The 21,668-nt window shown below is 45.6% G+C and overlaps 1 protein-coding gene across 2 annotated transcripts in view; it reads right to left on the bottom strand.

Annotated features, from left to right (window-relative positions):
• Positions 1 to 6,647: 6,647 nt before the first annotated feature.
• FAM20A (FAM20A golgi associated secretory pathway pseudokinase) overlaps positions 6,648 to 21,668 on the bottom strand; it is a 60,016-nt gene continuing 44,995 nt past the window's right edge. The window contains exons 8-11 of one of the 2 annotated variants that reach the window (XM_053304101.1): positions 18,263 to 18,372; positions 12,913 to 12,994; positions 10,171 to 10,230; positions 6,648 to 7,281 (exon numbers count right to left, since the gene is read on the bottom strand). In XM_053304101.1, the coding sequence (XP_053160076.1) occupies positions 7,020 to 7,281; positions 10,171 to 10,230; positions 12,913 to 12,994; positions 18,263 to 18,372 (514 nt within the window). In that variant the 3' untranslated portion in view covers positions 6,648 to 7,019. The remainder of the gene's footprint in view (positions 7,282 to 10,170; positions 10,231 to 12,912; positions 12,995 to 18,262; positions 18,373 to 21,668) is intronic. The other variant, XM_053304102.1, reaches the window with a different exon arrangement.

The following is a 21,668-nucleotide window of genomic DNA, read 5'->3' as shown; positions in this document are numbered from 1 at the left end:
AACTCAATAGAAAGGGCAGCGAGGGGAGAATTGGGGGTGGAGTAGCACTGTATATTACAGAAGGGATAGAATCCAACAAAATAGAAACTTAGGAGGACCAGAGTCCTCCACGGAAACATTATGAATGACAATATGAGGACAAAGGAAATGTGTTACTACATACCCCTGCTACCTGGGCAAAGGGGCACCTTTTTAACGTGATTCTCTTTATTTAGCAGGATTCTCTTTATTTAGTAACTGGCCCTATCCACTACCAGCACAGTACCTCCAGTGACTGTTGCTGGTATAGATCTTATGTTTCTTTTTAGATTGTGAGCCCTTCGGGGACAGGGAGCCATATTTATTTATTTATTTTCTATGTAAACTGCTTTGTAAACTTTTGTTGAAAAGCACTATATCTATATATTTAATTCTCCTGGGTGTGCCTTTGGAGCGTGCGTCCCGGCAGCCCAGCTGATTGGCTGGGCTGTGGGGGCGCCTGATTGGTCAGGGCGCACCCAGGAGAATTGCCTGGCTGGGCGGCTGTGGAGGCAAGGCGGCGGGCTGCGCCGCGCCGCGGGCCCAGCCGCGCTGGCGGTGGCACTCTCGGGCCCGGCCGTGCCAGCGGCGGCGCTACTAGGGGCGCAGATGCTATGCGCCCGGTCAGCTAGTAAATATTTGTTGTTGTTGTTAATACTTGGGACATACTATCACCCTCTGGATCAAAATGCTGAGAGTGTGCTGGAGTTGGAGAAACAAATTTGAGGTGTCAAAGAGAGACACAGTTCTAATAATGGGTGACTTCAATTATCCTTACATAGACTGGGCAAATTCACACTCAGGTACTGACAGAGGCCCAATTTCTAGACATGCTAAATGATTGTGCCTTAGAACAGTTAGTTGCGGAACAACCAGAGAGAAGTCGACCTTTGATTTAATCCTGAGTGGTGCCCAGGACCTGGTGCAAGATGTCAGAGTTGCAGATCCACTGGGGAACAGTGACCACAGTGTGATCCAATTCAGCTCATATGCAAGTGGAGCACTGCCAAGGAAGTCCCATACAGATGTGTTGGACTTCAGAAGATGAAACTTCTCAAGGGGATTGGTAAAAAGGAAGCTGAAAGGGAAAGTCCGGAGGATCAAATGACTCCAGAAAGCATGGAACCTATTCAAAATGACAATAATAGAAGCACAGTTTGAATGTATACTAAGAAGGAGGAAAGGTACCACCAAGTTCAGGATGCCAGCATGGCTAACAAGTAGAGTGAGGGAAGCTATTAAAAGTGAAGAAGACTTCCTTCAGAAAATGGAAGACCTGCCCAAATGAAGAGAACAGAAATAAACATTAACTCTGGCAAAAGAAATGCAAGGAGATAACGAATGCAAAAAGAGAGCTTGAATAGCATATAGCTAGAAGTGTCAAGAGGAATTTAAAAAGTCTCTTTAAATATATCAGAAGCAGAAAACCTGCCAAGGAGGCGGTTGGACAGTGCAGGTGTGAAAAGGATTATTAAGGAGGATAAGACTTCAGGGAAGTTGAATGAGTTCTTTGCATCTGTCTTCATAGCGGAGGATACTGGCCATATACCCACTCGGGAACTGAGCTTCTCAGGCTTGGAGGCTGAAGAACTGGGCCAATTTGAGGTGATGAGAGAGGATGTTCTAAATAAGTCCTGAAAAACTAAAAATGAACAAATCGCCAGGGCCAAATGGCATCCACGCAAGAGTTCTGAGGAAACTTGGATGTGAAATTGTTGATCTCCTAGCAATAATATGTAACTTGTCCCTACAATCAGGCTCTGTACCAGAGGGCTGGAAAGTAGCTAATGCAACTGATTTTCAAAAAGTGATCCAGGGGGTATCTGGGAAATTACAACCCGCTTAGCTTAACTAATGTGCCTGTTGCATAAATTGAGGGAAAGCATACTTAAGGACAAAATTGTTAAACATATAGAAGAAACGGCCTTGCTGAAGGAGAACCAGCGTGGTTGCTGCTAGGTCAAGTCTTACCTCACTAACCTTTTGGAGTTCTTTGAGAATGTCAACAGGCATGTAGATAAAGGTGATCTGGTTGACATAGTATACTTGGACTTCCAAAAAGCTTGTGACAAAGTTCCCCACCCAAGGCTCTTGAGTAAACTTAGCAGTCATGGGATAAGGGTACAGATTCATGTATGGATTCGTAACTGGTTGAAGGACAGGAAACAGGGTAGAAATACATGGACAGTTTCCACAATGGAGGGAAGAAAGAAGTGGGGTCCCCCAAGGACCTGTACTGGGACCAGTGCTATTTAACTTGTTCATAAATGAGCCAGCATAGTGTAGTGGTGAGAGTGTTGGACTAGGACCAGAGAGACCTGAGTTCGAATCCTCATTCAACCATGAAACTAACTGGGTGACTCTGGGCCGGTCATCTATCTACCTTAACCTACCTCACAGGGTTGTTGTGAGAATAAAAACCATGAACACCGCTCTGAGCTGCTTGGAAGAAGAGTAGAATATAAATAAATTTAATTTTTTAAAAAGTTGGGGTAAGCAGCAAAGTGGCAAAATTTGCACGTGACACTAAACTATTCAGGGTAATGAAATCCAGAGCAGATTGTGAGGAGCTACAAAAGGATCTCTCCAAATTGGGTGAGTGGGTGACAAAATGGCAAATGTGGTTCAATGTAAGCAAGTGATGCATACTGGGGCAAAAAACCCCAACTTCATATATACGCTGATGGTATCTGAGCTGTCAGTGACTGGCCAGGAGAGAGACCTTGAGGTCACGGTGTCAATTCAGTGCACGGCAGCTCTGAGAGAGGCAAATTCCATGCTAGAGATCAATGGTCTGGCCACATTTGGAGTACTGTGTGCAGTTCTGGTCACCGTATCTTAAGGACATTGCAGATCTGGAAAAGGTGAAGAGGGCAACCAAGATGATCAGGGGTCTGGAGCACCTTCTTTGTGAGGCAAGGCTACAGCATCTGGGGCTTTTTAGTTTGGAAAAGAGGCAACTGTGGGCTTTTAAGAGACATCTGGTGAGCCACTGTGTGAAACAGGATGCTTGACTGGATGGGTCTTGGGCCTAATCCAGCAGGGCTGTTCTTATGTTCTTAACACTGAACAGACAAAATTCAAATGAAGGATTAGCCAACATATAGGTTACTGCATGTCCTCCAGAGTGGCTGACATAGGATTTCCCTGTACTGATGTAATTTGTCCAATGCAGTTGAAAGAGCTGAATCTGTGCCTTCTGACAAAAATATTTAGCCAGGTAGCATTGCAGATTGATGTGTGCAAAAGTTTCTGGCAAGAGTTAAGTCAGCAGGATTATTAGTACCAGCAGCCCATATGGGTGCCACTGGCGGGGGGGGGGGGGGACTTAATAGGGACTTACCTCTGCTACTGCTACACCTGAATGCTGCTTCGAGCAGCAGCGTGCTGCCCAGCGATTCCCCGATGCAGGTGGTGCTGGGTGGCATGTACTGCTCGAAACAGTGTTCATGTGCAGTGGTAGTAGAGGTAAGCCCCTATTAATTTACACTTAAAGATGTCTCTTGCTGCCGCCCTCCCCCCCCCCCCCGGTAGCACCCACACCAGCCACTACTGGTTAGTACAACATGCAGAGGGATGGCTCAGTTTCAATCTATTGACATTCATAAAGCTCTGTCACACTAAGTCTTCTGAAACCAGGGAGTCAGAGGAGGTTCTGAGCTGGGATTAGAGGCCAAGATGGGCTGGATGTGGGCTAATGAGCTGAAATCTAATCCAGATGAGACAGAGGTGGTGGTTAGTAGAAGGTCCAGTTGGAGTATGGGGGTTTGTCTGTTCTGGATGAGGTTGCACTCCCTTTGCAGGAGCAGGTTTGCAGCTTGTGGGGCCTGGATTGGTTACTGCTCCTGGAGAATTGGGGGCTGGCAGTGGCCAAAGTGCATTTGCAGCAACACCCCATCTATCAGAAGGCTGATCTGGCCTCTATTAGCCATGCCTTAGTCACATCATGTTTGCAATAATCCAATGAGCTCTATATGGGGGCGCCCTTGAAAAGAATTCAGAATCTGCAGATAATGCAGAATGCAGCTGTCAACCTGATATCTGGAGCTGCCCATGGTGTATGCATTACATTGATTGTGGAGACACTGTACTGCCTGCCTATCTGTTTCTAGTTACAATTCAGTGTGCTGGTTATTCATTTTTAAAAGCCATAAATGACTTGGGTCCAAAATACCTTCAGGACCACCTACTCCCAGCTGAATCTACCCACTTAATTAAGCTGGCCAGGAGAGCCCAGCTCCAAGTTGGTTGCTGACTCCTGTTGGTTGAGTATGCAGGATGGGGCCTTCCTGCTGGCTGCCCCCAGGCTGTGGGACTTGCTCTCTGTGGAACATGGTCTGCACAGCTTTTTCCCAATCTGGCAATGACTGAAGACTGTTCATTTTATTTAGGCCTCTGGCCAGTTAATAGTTGTCCTCTGACTTTTAGTTTTGTAGCTGGGTGTTTTGTGTTTTACTTTGTATTTTTATGAACACTTTATGATTTAATTAGCTTGTTAATTTGAAGTTTACTGCCTTGGGGTCTAAGGACAAAAAACAGTATAGAAAAGCTGGAAAGTTGTTAACACTTGAAATAAAAAAATATCCGAAGTGTAGAAGCATTAGTTTTTGTGCTGATATACTTATCATTGATGGCCTTGGTAAGCAATTAATGGTGATGGGGGAGGGACAGAGAGTTGGTAGTCAATTTTTTAAAAAACTGGGTTACACAAATTTGTGGAAGTAGGAGTGTGGGCATACTTTAGTATGCGACATATCTTTGTAGCCTCCTAAAATACTGCTGTCCTCTCAGCACAGGAGTCTCTCACTAGGGGTGGTCAGCTTATTCTGTAATGTCCAGCCAAAAAAACAGGATCCAGGTCAATATTCATGCAAATGTTCCCAGGTGTACAGCTTAAGTGGATGTAGTTCTTAGTCCTAAAATCTATTCTCAGCACCAGGTTTCAGCTCTGAATCACCTGAGGTAAGAGTGCTCCTATGGGCATCCATATGAATGTTTCTCTTCCTCTGTGTGTGTGTGTGTGTGTGTGTGTGTGGTGGAGGGGCGAGGGGAATCTGTTTTATTGTATGCATTTGTAGGTAAACTGCTCCAAATTAATCCTGCCATGAATTGGGAGGGCTTGCCCCCCTGTGGATGCCCATGGGTGCCACTGTACACATGCAAACTGGGCAAAGACACACCTTTTAAATAGCTGCTATCATCTTCCTCAAGCATATTTGGAATGGCTTTTGTTTACCACTATGTAACCTTAGCTGGCCCTGACTTACCTGGCATTGTAGAGTAGGGCTTCAATTACAATCTGCAATGAGGTACCTCTGCAGAAATTTAACCACTGATCTTGGGCATGCCATTAGTCTAAGACAGGCCTGCTCAACTTTGCCCCTGCCCCCCAGCTGTTTTTGGACTACAATCCCCATAATTCCCAGCCACAGTGGTCAATAGCCAGGTATTATGGGAATTGTAGGCCAACATCTGCAAGAGGTAGGAAGCTGAGGCCTGGTCTAAAACAACATATGCAGTCATCCTCACTTTTTCCACAAACACTGCAGCAGTGAATAAGCCCAAGAAACACAGAAGGCAAAGGTACTCAAACCACACATGTCCCTTGACAGTTTTTTAAAAAACTGAGTGGAGAGTGTCCTTTTAAAGATCAAACTGAAACAGCTTCCTATTCTTGGCCACCCTGCCTGAAGTGTGGGAGTATCCATTGTCTTATAATAATCCTCCCTCTTTGTCTCTGGGGGCTGCTTTGGATGTGACACATACTTTATGGCTTCATTCTCATAGAAGCTTTCCATAAAAAGCAGGCACACATTTATATTACAAGAGTTTCTCACCCTGTTGGTTGCATAGAGCCTTTTAGATAAACAAGCTCTGCTTCCTCGAGTTACATATTTCAGAGTGCCCGAGTCTGCATATTCTTATTCTCTGCATTTGGGGCCACTACTTGTTCATTGCAGGTTGGTGTTTTTTGAGCATTACAGCCACCATGGCAGAAGCTCCTTTAAAAGACTCTCAATGTTAAATGTTAGCTCACTCTTTAACTCTGATGCAGCTGTGCTGAGTAAGTGGGAAGCACTGATATGTTTCCCAAGGTGTTGGAGGCTGGAAGTCTTTCATGAAGTGCCATTGTAAGAGGACATGTGAAACGCCCTCATTTCAAGGAATTTTTCTATGCCAGCTGCTAGATTTTTCACCACTTGGCCATGGTCTTGGGACTGCCTTGAAGGCACGCATAATGTCTTATCTCCCATTATTCTTCCCTACAACTTGGTTCCTTATACAAACAGCCCTGCTGGATCAGGCCTAACCTGTGCACCAGTACAGCATCCTGTTTCCCACAGTGGCCCCCACCAGATGTCTCTGAGAAGCTCACAGGCAAGAGGGGAGGGCATGCCCACTCTCTTGCTGTTGCTTTCCTGGAACTGGTATTTAGAGGAATCTCACCTCTGAGGCTGGAGATTCCATTTATCTTTGCAACATTATCCAGAAGAATCTGAACTCCCTCCATTGTGACTATCTGAATGTCTGAGTGAAAGTTTGCTGCGGTTCTGCACAAGTATGGTGCAGTTCTGAGCATCCCTGCACCATACTTTACTGTGTACTGTCAAAAATATTGGGCATGCATGCACACACACATATACACATTATGTAATGTTTCCCTTTCATTTCCCCTTTTTTATTCAAGCCTCTGTTTAGAGTCCCTTGTGCCAACAAGGACCAAGACAGATCCTCTGAAGCAGTCCAGCATCCCAAAAGCATGGTTTTCAGTTTTAAAAGTGCTTGGCTTTCTGCAGGTCTCTTGCTGAAGATCACTGGTGGTGGGAGGAGGGCTCAGTATAAATATGCTAAGAATGGATGTTGATGCTGCAGCCTCTACCCATCCACACAGCTGCTTAAACTGGAATCTCGTGACCTTCTAGAGACCGTCCCTGTGTCAATCCCCATCATCCTGGGTAGGGTACAAATAGTCAACAAAAGCTCCAGTTTCCCCCTGAGTTCTAGCTAGGCTGTGTCATTCTGTCAAAGGCAGGCGGCTCCAGTAGTTCAGCATCAAACACAACAACAGCTTCTCCATTGGCCTCTATGCATTTCTCCACAGTCATCAGGATTATCTGTAATCTTCTGTCCAGTGCCAAAAGGTGGGGTTCTGTGAGCACAGGGGCAAGGCGATCCTGAAGCAAGGACTCCCGCATGATATCACTGAGCTTGTAGTCTAGCTGAGCTAAGAGCTGCAGTCGTAATAACGTCGTTCTCTTTATTCTGGCAGGATAGGGAGAGAAATCCACAGAGATATGAGGCAAATTATTTATGCACCAAAGTGGGGTGGGGGATCTACCTCCCTGGCATAGATACTCGGAAAGCTGACTAGATAAATGATGCGTCCTCTGACCACTGCTTAATTTTTAATCAGCAAGGTGCTGGAAGCCCCACCCTCTGACTTGAGGTCTTTCTTCTTCAATCCAGATGTTTGGGGACCAGATATGAATATTCGTTGAGGTCACAAGTAAAGAGCACATCTATTGCATGCAGGCAGGGGCTGTACCTCAGTGGTAGTTTAATCCCCAGCAGCTCTACTGTGGGAAGGTTTCTGGTTGCAGAGCTGACAAAGACCTCTCTTTCAATTCTTGGAGGGGTGCTGCAAGTCAGAATATGGGGGCTACAGTGGGGGTGGCCAACTTGAGGCCATCCAGCCTCAATTTGTTTGACTACAACTCCCATCAGCACTAGCCACAATAGATTGCAGATGGCCCAAGGTTGGGAACCTCTGGCCTAGAAGACACCTAAATTCCAGACTAGGTATTCATGGGATCTTTAGTGTACTGGCCCTATCTTTGTTCAGACAGGAGCAAAATGACCGGCTTGAGTTATATTAATGCTTGACAGATGTCAGCGAATCAACTGTAAGCCACACACCTTGACAACATTTAACTTTCTGAAGAGTCAAAGTTGTGGCTGAGAGGAGGTGTGAGCAAGAGTCCATTTAAGTCGCAGAGACTTGAGTTCACTGAAAGGATCTATTGGCAACCCTATAATTATAAAATCCAAGTATCACAAGGTGTGAATAATGGCTTTTGAAATTCAAGCTGGAGGCTCAATATAGCTGTTTGGCTGGAGATTATGACATTGACAGCAGGTACCACAGAAAGGCAGAGGAAATATGGTGGAAATTGTTAAATGTGGCAGACAGAGAAACCCAGAGGATGAATGACCCTTGCTAGAGCTTTTTTAAAGGCCTAGCTCTTGATTTATATACAAATTAATAAACGAGTAGCCTGGATTGGATTCAGGCAGTATAATTTCTGAGCAATCCCCTAATGCCTGCAGGGGAACAGAAATGTAATTGACTCTGAGCAGGGTCTTTTAGTCCCTTTTTGAAGATGATAAAATCCAAATGTTCTTGACAGGAATCAAAAGAAATGTGTCAATTCCTTTTAAGCCAGGGGTTCCCAACCAGTAGTACTGCAGATGTTGCTGAACTACAACTCCCATCATCCCTAGCCACAATAGATTCCTTGATAGATTCTCTTTGGATCTAGGAGCCAGCCCCAAAATTTATGAGCCAGACAATGGACACTTGAAAAATTACCCGATTTAACAACAGACATTGTGGAGGGAGACAGCATATTGGCTTTTCTTTTTGCACTTGTAACATTCTTAGCACAGAAACAGAGCTGCCTGGGACAAATAAAGATTGTATTAAGTAACTTTACCTCTAAGTCTTGGTGTCATAGTTATATTTCTAGGTGCCACGGCTCCCTGGTGCCTGGGATTTGTCAAGCCCTGCTTTAAGTTGTGACAAATGGCACGTGTGAAGGGGGATGGATGTGTGTCTGACTCCAGTGCATATCCAAGCCTTGAAGCGGACATGCGTCTTGAGCACTGCAACCCACTCTAGCAATACTGCAGGGAAATCTAATCATTTTGTCATAAATTTTCTGGACATTTGAAAAGTGATCTAAGCTTCAAATTAGGTTGAACACTGGTGGTCTGGTCAGAGAGCCTCAGGCTGCACTGCACTGGATCCCAGGAAACCTCTTCACTGCCCCCTCAGTTTTCCCAAGCTTACTGAGGTGGGCTAGAAGGTGATAGGAAACACTCTGTGTGGGGTGGGTGCAAACAGCAAGGGACATGGTGAACCATGAGAAATTACAGTTCCCATGGTTACCAGACTCCCTGAATGCACTGTAGACATCAAAAGATGTCAGGAATCATGGGAAGTGTAGATCCTATAGGGCTGAGGTCGTGGAATCCCTTGTTGCTGTTGCAAGCATACACAGCAGTTTCCTGCCCCCCCCAACTTCAGGAGCCCTTTCTATCATTCACTTCACACCGGTAAATCTGTGGGTGGGGTGGGTGGGAGAAGTAGGAAGGACTTCTAGAAACTGCTGCAGGCTGAAACTGACCTACTTTGCATGAGGTCTGACAATAATGGGAGGAGAACTGGCCTTGTGGTAGCAAGCATGAATTGCCCCTTCTGTTAAGCAGGGTCCACCCTGGTTTGCATTTGAATGGGACATGTGTGAGCACCATAAGATATTCCTCTCAGGGGATGAGGCCACTCTGGGAAGAGTACGTGCCTGCTTGCATGCAGAAGGCTCCAAGTTCCCTCCCTGGCATTTCCAGGCAGGGCTGAGGCAGACTCCTGCCTGTAACCCTGGAGAAGCTGTTGCCAGTCTGTGTAGACCAGTGGTTCCCAACCAGATTCCTCCAGATGTTACTGAACTATAACTCCCATCATTCCCAGCTACAATTTATTGTGACTGGAGGTGATGGGAGTTGTAATTCAGCAACACCTAGAGGAATCATGGTTGGGAACCACTGGTGTAGACCAGGGATTCTCAGCGTTGGGTCCCCAGATATTATTGGACTTCAACTCCCATAATCCCTCGCCCCAGTGGCCTTTAGATGGGGATTGTGGGAGTTGAAGTCCAATAACATCTGGGGACCCAGCATTGAGAATCCCTGGTGTAGACAATATTGAGCTGGATGAGCCAATGGTCTGACTCGGTATAAGGCAGCTTCCTATGTTCCCCATGTCTCATTTCACCATTATCACTGGATCAGGTACTATCTTGCTTGTTATGGCCTAGGGAGCTATTATTCAGGCGTTCAGGTTAATTAAGGGAACTTAGAATGACATGCACTTACATGCAACATTGTGTGAGTGGAGCCAGGATGGAGATCTCATCTTGGGAATGCTTCCCAAATCTACAATACAAGAACACAAACAAACAACATTAAACTACCAGTGTAAATGAGCCAAATGGCTTGAGAGTTCAGAGAGTGTATGTTTCAGGTGGGGAGGTCTTGGGAGGAGGCTAGCCAGTGGGGTTTAAATTCATGACATGTGGCTCTATTCTCATTGGATTTGTATCTGAAATGCAGTGACAAAGTGAAGATATATTCACAGAATCACCACGCTAAAAGGGAACAAATCGGCCTCTTGCCACATGGTAGATCCGTCTGGCCAACCAACCATCCTCCCCTCCTACTGACCTTTGAATAATCAGTACAACCCAGACTGTGCCCAAGGAGAGGTGGCTATATAGCAATTGCTCCCCTTGCCAACAAGTCACTAGGTAGTCAGACCTGGGAGGAAACCAGACTTTCAAAATCAACAAAACTGCTCCACCATCAAGTCACTCTAGGGCACTTTGGCATAGTTAGAGGCAGTACTGACCATGCAAATGGCTGCCATGTGTGTGCAGAGGCCAGATGAGTGCCATCGGCGGGACAGCTTCCATGCAAGGTGCTGGGTGGGGTGCTGCTGCTCGTAGGGGCTGCCAGGGGCGAGTGGCATCGAAGCTAATTATTTTTAAAGGTACCTCCTGGTGCCCCTCGCCACCCTGCCCCCGCCATCACAGCCCACCTCTGGGAATAGTGTCTATCTCTGGCTGCGTGGCATTCCTGACCTCAGTTGAATGATACGTTGCATTAAATATGCTGTTTGACCCTGTGTCCGTCCTTCCTTGTAAACAGCATGCATGAGAGTGTGCAAAGTGGACTGAAACCCCCTTGGGGGAAAGCAGGAGTGGGATGGATTAACATATCCTTCTCTGCCCTGCCCCCCGGAACTAGCATGTGTGGCAGTATGTGATCCTGAGTGGGGCAAAGTATTAAAGCCCCACTACCCCAATGGACAAACTAGATAAGATGTTGATCGCTGACTTCCTTACATTTATATTAAAAACAGCAACCATCTATTTCATTAATGGGGTAAACAACAGCTGAGGGGAGGAAGGAACATATGTGGCCTGGTATCCCATGGCCACGGTCCTGATCCAATATGCTTTAAAATAAATTTTAAAAGATGGGAGACCAAGCATGACTCTCCAACATCTCATCTAGTTCAGTCTTGTGGCATTTTAGTTGGAAGCACAAGAGAATATAAGACCAAAAATACATTTTCCCCATTCTCCAGATCCTCCTAATTTACAGATAACTCATAATTTGGGAGCTTCCTTGATTACATGGTTATGTTTAGCCCCAAGCCAAAGGCTGTTATTTCAAATACTTAGGAGTAAAATAACACAGAGTATAATTTGAAATTAGCTTATTGGCTTGCTGGGCAAAATAAATATTTAACATATAAGGCTGTTGATGCCTATGGCAGCTTCCTTGTTGGGGCAAACAGCAGCCACAGAAGGGCTGGATCTGGACCAGGTCAGGGGCAAAGGCTTAAATCGCTCCTTCCTCCTCCACTGCAGTCCTGATCTGGATCAAGGCCCCCTGCAGCTGCTATTTGCTCCCTATCCCCCACCCCACCCCCCAAACGCAGACCTACACACACAAGGCCAGATAATATGTACAAACTTGTTTTTTGTTTGGTCCTCAGGCTGATTTTACATGTACTTATAGTGGGTTTTTAAATATCAATTAAACTGCCATGGCTTCCCCTCAATAATCCTGTGAACTATTGTTTGATGAGCATGCTTAGACTTCCCTCTTGGAGCTCTTTAGTCTCACCCTCACCTCCCCATCCACCATGCCCCTTCCAGACTCTAGTTCCTTATATAGGCCAACATACTGCACACTGATATGTATATGTTGCAATGTAATGCTGCACAGATGCGCTGAACACAAGAATTGTGCAAATGCAGTTGCGTAATCAATGACCATTATTTCCAGTGGCTGTCAATTATGCAACTGTGTTTGTGCAATTCTTACATTTAGTGCAGCTGTGCAAACATTAAAGTTGTTAACCAGACTAAACTGTGAACTGGGGCGGGGGGAGGTGCAGTAGGGAGGTATGGGGAGGCAAGCTCCTACCTGTCATCTTCTAGACAGTGTGACAGTGATCAGCAATGTTGTGACCAAGAGGAGGAAGTCCTCCCGAATCCCACAATACACCATGCATGTTACATGGAGGCAGTTCTGAGCTGTTGGGCATGCTTTCTGTTCAGCTCTATGGAAGCTTGAGCTGCAGGCAGTCTGGGCTTCCACATGAGCCAAGAGTGAAGGAGGAGGCGCACGCATGTCCTCCCTTTTAGCCCAAGTTTAGAACCTGGGCTACCCAGCTGAGGAATGCTGGGATCGATCCTTGTGGTTCTTAAGAGCAGCTCTACCCTGGTAGGGCTGGTCATAAGAATGACCTCATTACGTTGCAAAGCACAAATAATATTGTGCAATATGTCAGCCATAGTAGAAGATAGTATAGAAGAACTGTTATGCCAGTTGAGTCTGAGTCAGGCTTCATCCAGATAGCCTGTGATGTCCACCACATATGGCTTTCAATAGGGCCACAGTACCTCAATGGATGAGGCATGTACCTCTGCATAATCTGCATAGGGAGTTTCTTAATCACATTTATGGGACCCAGAAGAAGAAGAAGAATCTTCCTTCCAAATACTCCTTGTTCTTTCTTTCAATTCTCAGGCTTCAGTGCCTTACCCGCGTGCATTGTCCAAATGGAGCAAAAAGCCATCATCCCCAAACTTGGTGAACATCTCATAATGATGACGGTCCATGTTGCCTTTCAAGAGAAAGAAAGAAACTCACTAGTGATGTCCATGAGTGTAAGCCACTCCAACTGCCATAAGGGATCACTTGATGTCTTTTGTTGTGTAGGTACACAATACTCAAGGTGTATTGATATTTTAGTAGTAGCCTTGATCCCACAGATTTGAGAAACACAGAGCAAGAGAGACAATGGCTTTGTTTTACTTAGGCCATCTACTTGTTAAAAACGCTACTGCAAGCTTTTCAGTCAGATAGGATTCTTCAGATAGGATGTTCAGAGTGCAGCTACACAATGGCTTGGTGCACACTGATGCTTACTCACCATGCATTGATACAGCCATTTAAGTGCTGTGGCATGTGCTGAAACCTCTCAGCTCATGTTGTGCTTTTGGGGTCACCAGTGTTTTCTGGTGGTGTGCAGATGCTGTGCTCCCCATGAGTCAGTCTTCTGGTTACATATCATGCATGTTAATGTCACTGGCTGACATACCACACAAAGTCCAGTGCATGTGCTAACCTAACATGCATGGAGTTGCCCAAGTTCACTCTTGTGCAAACGTAAAAATGGCACAAATTTCCAATGGCTGTACTATCGCACAACTCCACTTGCACAATTTTTGCTTTTGCGCAAAAGTGCACTTGCACAACTGTATGCACACTACATTACAATGTACATTGAACTTTGCGCAGTATGTCAGCCAGTGTTATCCATCAGGCTCCATGAGACAATGGGCTATATTCCCTGTTCTGCTGTTGCCATTTCTGCTAGCATTGCACTCGGTACTTGTACTGCAACACTACTGAAATGGTCAAGGCACTGTTGCCCTTCTAGAACCCAGCCAGAAACCACCATTATAGGAGAATTCTTAATCTGAGCTCTAGGATTCCAAACCATCTAAAATGTGGCAAATGAGGTGAATACCTTCCTTTGGCTGAGGCCTCTAGAAAGCAGGACGAGTGGTCTTATCATAGTCATTACTGTCATTTGGCCTTATTCATAGGTTATGGTCAATGCACAGTCTAGTATCATGTATACATGTACAGACTTGTATGCACATACAGTTATTCACACATTAGGTTAATTCACATACAATCGTCCACTTCCTATCTACTCATGAGGGGGCCTGTACCCAGGTTCCCTTTCAAAATGAGCCCATGTACAGTCAATCACAGAAAACCATGTACATGTGTACAGACACCTGTACATATGTATAATGTAATGGAGGAATGGGGCTCTGATGGGCTGGCAAAGTGCAGTGTGCTCTTGGCCAGCCACACTAGAATAGAAAACTTTCTAGAAAGCTTTTTAGGATATAAACTTTTAAAGAGATGCTCCCTTTCTGCTCCCAAAGTTACAGAATTCCAGAACGATGGATGATGGAATGTGGTGAGAAAATAAGCCCACAAAATTACTTTTGAGAGGTTATTTTTGAGGGTGTATATTCTTTCTGCTTCATGCCTACATATGGTCATATAGCTCAACTAACACGAAGACAAACTCTAACACACACAGAAAACAAGAAGATACATCAAGGGGTCAACACGGTAACGAATGGTTCTGTAGCTACAGCCTCGGGAGGAAAGGGTGAGGGGAGGAATTATATGTTGTAGTAGTGCCAGGTCATGCCTGCAGATAGTTGAAGATGGGAGATGCAGGGAAAGGAGAGCACATGCTGAACTGCATTACAAAGGTTGCAAACAGATCGTGTCGATAGAGTTACACAAGGGCTCTGCAGGGACAAACCAGAAATAGAAATAGAAATATGTTTCCTTTGCAAATATACAAACCTGTTGATTGGGAACCATTGTCATAAAGGATATCCTAAGTTGGGTTCCTAGGTATTATTGGATTACGATAACTATCATCCCCAGACATAATGGCCAAAGGCCACTATGGGTATTATGGGAGTTGTAGTCCAACAACATCTGGGGACCCAGATCAGGAACCTCTGCTTTATGGGATATGTTTGTGATGCTGATACAGCCTATCAAATATTATAATGATACCCTGCCTTTTCTTAGAGCAGCACCAGCAACTAGACTCAGCTCTCCATGAGGGATGAAAGTTCTAAATGGAGCTCCCAAAAAACCTTTGCCCACGTCCACTGGCCTTTCATCATGGCTTCTCCCCACCTCAGCTGCTTCTGGTCTCCTAGCTGGCGTGGAATAAATGCCCCATGCTAGGCTAGGCTGAAGCCCATCCTCAGGGAGGGCAGGAAACACTAGGAACCTGCCCACTTGCTTCTTAGACTTCCTTTCTTCCTTGATTTATAGTTCTAATTGATTAGGACAGACCTCTGATTTCTAATTCACATTCCCGCCAAAGTTAAGCCCTTATAAAGCCCCATGGTTCAATGGCTGAGAGCCTCACACATGCCTGTTTCACTGCAATCAATAGGATTTAGGAGTGTTTCACTTTGGCAGGACAAGCTGAAGATCTGCAGAGACCCAGGACACTTGAGGGGGAAGGCCTTAATCATAGCATTGTGGGCTTGCTGTTGCTTGTTGTGAACAGGCCTATCATTACTGGTTTGCCTTAAAGCTATGCCTGACAGGGTATGAGTTTTGACAGAAGAATGTTAATGTTCTTTAATGGTCAGTAAATGTTTCCTGATGGGAATAAACTGTAAGGGATGCGCTGCCTGGTAGCAACTTGCTGTTTGCCCTCCACTTATATAATGCTCTACTAGCATATTTGAAACTAAACTATATACTACTGAATGACATCAGTCTCCAGGGCTCTCTCAGCCAATGGAGCCCCAAACCTGAGCAGTGCTACCCCCTGGAACTCCTCATTGCTTAGGGAAGTGGGAAGTTTATTTTTATTCTCATCATAAGAGCCCCTGGTGGTGCAGTGGTAAAACTGCTGCCCTGTAACCAGAAGGTTACAAGTTCGATCCTGACCAGGGGCTCAAGGTTGACTCAGCCTTCCATCCTTCCGAGGTCGGTAAAATGAGTACCCAGAATGTTGGGGGCAATATGCTAAAATCATTGTAAACCGCTTAGAGAGCTCCGGCTATAGAGCGGTATATAAATGTAAGTGCTATTGCTATTGCTATTGCTATTACAAATGATGCACTAAGGCTGAAAGGCAACACCTTGCCTGGAGCTATCTCATGAGATTGTGGCTGTCCTAAGATTTGAACCAAAGACTTCCCAGTCCTGGCACATGCCCTTAATATTAGGTTCCAGCAGCTGGCAAGGGAAAAGGATAGGTGCCATGGGGAGGTGGTGGAGACAGGGAGATCTATAGCAGGGGGAAGCCTTACTCATTGGCAGTTTTACAGGAACTCCAGTTCTCCTTTGGTCACATTCTCACAACTATGTTAATCCTGGTTAAATGAGGATGATCAGCACTGGTGTGATCATGTGAACCTGCAGTGATGGGAAGCCCGACAAAGTTCCACAGAGTTTACTAGGATATTTGATCTAGAAGCAGATCAGGATATTTGATCTAGGGAGGATCAGTCATCCAGTCCTGACCAAGATCCTTTGATCATGAGAACCGGCACCTCTCACCAATCCTGGCTACTTGCACACACCGTACCTGCACCTGCACATCTACCATAGACATCCCCAGATACAGCAGACCATGCCCACTGGTGCTCTAGCCTCCCACCTGCATTCCATGGCCACGCCACCAGAACACCTCCAGCTTCATTCTGCCTGGCAACAAACCACATCATCCACACCTGCATGCTCCACCCACACCTGACCCAACATCCACACTCCCGCCCCTTCAAGCTACAACACAACATGCCATGGCCAGGAATGCAGGGACAGCAGCTCCACACCCCACTGACAGATGCTGGCAGGGAGACCTGGCTATTCATGCAACAGTGGCCAGGTCCACTGTTTGTGGGACTAATGCTGAGGGATGCTGCTTACCCACTTGGGGAGTGGTACAGGGGGGATGTATGTATGTTTGTGTGGTGATGTGTGACATGTACGGGGAGAGGAGGAGATGGGAAGGGTTGCACAGATGGCACCTGGATGCACCACCCTTCCCCTAGGGTGCCCTGGGTCAAAGGGGCTTCCCTGTTGTGGTTTGTGTTTGACCAATGAAAGTTGGGGGTCAAAGCCCCCGCCGAGTGTTGGCGAAGCTCTCAGGAGATTGCTAAGTAAGGCTGAGCGCAGTTGGAGATGCTTCAGCTGCCCATTCTGGCATCGGGGCCAGTGTGGGTGTGGCTGGTGAGGAGCTGAAAGCTTTCCAGAGTGAGGGCAGCATGAGGGGTAGCTCGGGGGCTGCTGGGATTCCATGTAGGTCCCTGGAAGCCATGGTCCCCTCCCCTGGAACTGCTAACTGGGATTATGTGCACCGCAGCAAAATTAATCATATGCTGGGTGCATCTGCCAATCCTGGTTAAGCTTTCAGAAAAGCAGTCTGAGAATGCAGCCTTTGTAAGGCTTTACCAAATATAGGTGGACCCCGTTATCTGTGGGGGTTCCATTCCTGCAGATTTCCACGGGTAACGAAACTGTGGATAACAGGGCATTAAGTCTATGGGAACTGGGGGATTAGGTTTCTGCAGGGCAAAAAATGGCACAAAACTACGGCAGAAATAAGTTCAATAGAGTGCTGTACCGTGCTCTGCAGGTTTTCTGCTTTCCAGCAATGCCCCCAGAAATCACAATTCCAACATTTTCCAATGAAAATCATGTTTTGTTTTGTTTTTTAAAGAAATGAGCCACAAAATGGCTCCTTTTTCCAAAATGGTGGCTGGAAATGACCTCTGAGATAATTTCCACCCCCCTGACATACGAATATGCAGCATTTAACACACACACCTTGCAAATGCTGAGGTACATAGGAACACGGGAAGCTTTCTTATACTGAGTCAGACCATTGGTCCATCTAGCTCATTATTGTCTACACAGACTGGCAGCAGCTTCTCCAAGGTTGGAAGCAGGAGCCTCCCTCAGCCCTATCTTGGAGATGCCAGGGAGGGAATCAGGAACCTTCTGCATGCAAATACTCTTCCCAGAGTGGCCCCATCTCCTGAGGGGAGTATCTGACAGAGTTCAGGTATCAATTACCCAATCGTGGAATCGCAGATGTAGAGTTTGCAAATGGCGAGGTTTACCTGTACCTGCATGTTTTGAAACCTTTCCACTTGGGCTAGAAAAAGATTAATCTAAAATCAGAAAGCTTAACACGGTCTGAAGTGTGTGCTCCCTAGCCAGGTAGGCTTCTGTACAACAACAAGAGACAGTCGCAATCTTGGGATAGAGAGAAGGTCAAATCAATGAGATTCATGAATACCAGACGCCTTCCGCTTACCTATTAAGAAGTCAAATATGGCCATGTCAATGATATTGAGTAGCCGGCTGCCAGTGCTGTAAGGATAAACCTCCTTTACGGTGCTGCAGTAAAGTGGATTCACTTCCCACCTGCAAGAAATATCAGAGGATGAGGGTTTGAGGCTACTGATGCTATTTTTTCAGCTCATTCTCTGTGTTGGGAATGCACTGATAACTGGTGTTACATCCTTTATTGGACTAGGTCCTCCTCCTTAGTAAGGATGAGCACCATTTTTGTGTAATTTATTATTTATTCAATACAAATATTTATATGCAGCTTTTCAGCAAAAGAAAAAAAGAGTTCTCAATGTGATTTGTACAGAAAAGGAATTGTTTTTAGTTCCCTGTTTCCAAGAGCTCACAATCTAAAAGGAAGCAAAAGATAGACACCAGCAACAGTCACTGAAAAAGATGCTGTGTGGAACTGGATAGGGACAGTTGCTCTCTCATTACTAAATATAAGAGAACCACCGCTTTAAACAGTGTATTTTTGCCCAGTTAGCAGGGAGCACCAGATTTTCAAGTCCCATATTCTTCTAGAGTGGTTATTCAAATTATCATTCTCTTCCAAATGGAGGTGGCTTTACCATGGATTCTTCTAGCAGTAGCAGTCACAACTCTCAGTCTTACTCTTAGAACTGGCAGAGATAAGTAAAAGGATCATACACGAACATCCCTTGTATTGAGTCCACTCATTGTTGGTCCATCTAGCTCAGTCTGTCACCTACATTGACCAGCAGTGACTCTCCAGAGTTTCATAAGGGGCCTTTTCCAGCCCTACCTGGGATATGCCAGGGATTGAACTTGGGACTTTTGGCATGTAAAACAAGCACTCTACCACTGAGCTATGTAGCCTACCCTAATCACATACAACGAGGAGACCCCTGGAATTTTTACCTCTTGCCCTGCCGTATCCCATGACGTTGTTTACTTTTTATTCTGTGAAATTGTTTTAATTGTTTTTACTCTGTTTTACATTTGTTGTTTTAAATTGTGTACACCACCTAGAGATACACATATCAGGCAGTATATAAATATGATAAATAAAATAAAATATCTGTGTTTACTTAACCTTTGTGAGTAGGGTTGCCAACTTTCTGGGATTGGCCTGGAGCCTCCAGGAGTCTACAACAGTTTCTAGGTCACTCCTGAAAACAATCCTGGTGATGTTAAAGGCTTGATATTTATTGTGGGGGGAAATGTGGTGGGGGTGGGTGGGAGGAGAGCTCTCCAGGACCATTTCCAGACAGCAGGCTTTACAACGGGTTTACTGCTAGACTTTACTGCAAGTTCGAATTTGGCCCCCCCCCCCAACCGACACAAAAAGTGGATTTTTTAAACCCCAGACCTAAATCAGGCTATGCTCTAATGTGCAATGAAAAACTCAAATAATATCTGGAGTGCTCCTTGATAGCTCACAGGGACTTCGGGATAAATCTGGTTGATATGTGAATGCACAACCTCCATTCCGGAAGAGAAGTGAGCAAAAAGCCCCGTTTGGAAATGTTCTAGGAATAGCTTCAGTCAGAGCTGGCAACTCTATTTGTGAGTTGGCATTACTTCCTGACTTCTAAAATGGTCTATCACTTGGCAGATCATAGGATGAATCCCTGGTGTACTTGCTACTGTAACAGCACCAAGGTTTCCACAGAGGTCTATTCTATTCTATTCTATTCTATTCTATTCTATTCTATTCTATTCTATTCTATTCTATTCTATTCTATTCTATTCACTCAGCATAATGTTTAAAGAATTCATTCCAGCTTGTGTTACTGGGCTATATCAACAAAACAGCTTGAAATGAAGCAATTTGTCTGCTCTATCTCTTTCTGCAGAACATCTTTCCCAAACGTTCTGTTGAATGGATAGGGCTGATGTGCACCATGTGACTTTGTCTCATATAATCAAGGGCAGGTTTGCTCTCCTTCAGACAGTAGAAGATGGTCCTGTTGAGAAACAACACTGAATTAAAACCCTTCTCTCTTCCAGGAATGAAACCGAGGAGCTAAGACCACATAGAGGCTGTTCACCTGCGCAGAAAAGATTGGGCTTGGCTGCTTTAAGGGGCCTTTTCCAGCCCTACTTGGAGGGCTTTGCTGCCTGTGTGAACTGTTGCGAGCCGTGTGGCTCCCAATGGCTGTACGGCAGCAAACCCGCCTCTGGAGCCCGTCTCCAAAATGAGGTTAAGGGAGTGCATGCTCTCTTGGCCCCATTTTGTTGATAATCTGCTTGCAGCTGGGGCTGGGAGACTGGGGAGGCTCCTGGCTGGTGTCAGGGGGATTTCTGTATGGTGCATTATGGGATTTCTGGTGTGTGTGTGTGTGTGTGTGTGTGTGTGTGTGTGTGTGTGTGGACATGTCCTGGCCCCAACCCTCTGCCGCTGTGAGCTGGAGTCTGTGTGGGCACACAACCTTTGCGTCCAGCACAGGTGGGGCAACTGTCCGTGGGGGAGGTAAGGTTTTGCAACCTCCCTCTCTGTGTGCCCCAAACCCTTTCTCACAGATTGTGAGAAAGGGCTCAAAGTCTAATGTCTAGAATGTTGGATGTGGATTTGAGACTGTTATCAGAGCTGTCTTTTTAAAGAATTCCAACTGAATCACAAGTGAGAAACTGCAGCTAAACGTTACTTTAAACTTACATAAAATAAAAGAGAGAAAACCTCGGCTACATTAACACAACCATAGTGTTCCTGATTAGAGAGTTAACCTGGGCTGTTGAGCCCTGCAAAGCAGATTGTGAGAATTGGAGGGGCTGCTGGAGGGGCCACTGCCAGTCTGTGTGGACAATACTGAGCTGGATGGAGCTCTGGTCTGACTCAGTATATGGCAGCTTCCTATGTTCCTATGTTCTCCAGAGTTTCCAGGCAATCTTGGTCAAACCACCATGGTTAAGCCACAATTAAGCAGGTGGGCTCAGTGATCCTGGTAATTCTTTAAGCTTTAGTAGAACAGAGTATGCTAGATGAGAGCTGAGGTACATACACACTGGAAAGAGAGGAAGTCTGGAAGCTGGAATGCAAAAATTGATTAACATATCCCTGGTTGCTGGATAACTTCCCCCCTCCCTCCAGAAGTTAGTTACAAGCAAAGGTAATGGTTAACCCTTTGCTTTCTAAGGGAGAATAATCTCCTGCGATTGCTATTCCAACAGAGACCCGGCCCAACTCTCTCCCCTGCCTTGTACTCATGGGCTCAATTGAAATGAGAAATATGGTTAGGAAGAGCACTCACTCATCCATGGAGAATCCAATCTAGTTTGTCATACTGAATATTTGCCTCTATATTTCACTTACAGAATAAACTGTATTCTACAGTTTGTAGTTCAACCACAGCTCCAGGGCTTGAACCACATGTGGCACTGTGGGGGAGAAGGGAGTGTGCGGGCTG

This window comes from Hemicordylus capensis, chromosome 2, assembly GCF_027244095.1.
Source record: "Hemicordylus capensis ecotype Gifberg chromosome 2, rHemCap1.1.pri, whole genome shotgun sequence".
NCBI classification, from domain to species: domain Eukaryota; kingdom Metazoa; phylum Chordata; class Lepidosauria; order Squamata; family Cordylidae; genus Hemicordylus; species Hemicordylus capensis.
The sequence above is the reverse complement of the archived record's forward strand: the minus strand, read 5'-3'. Positions and strand labels throughout refer to the sequence as shown.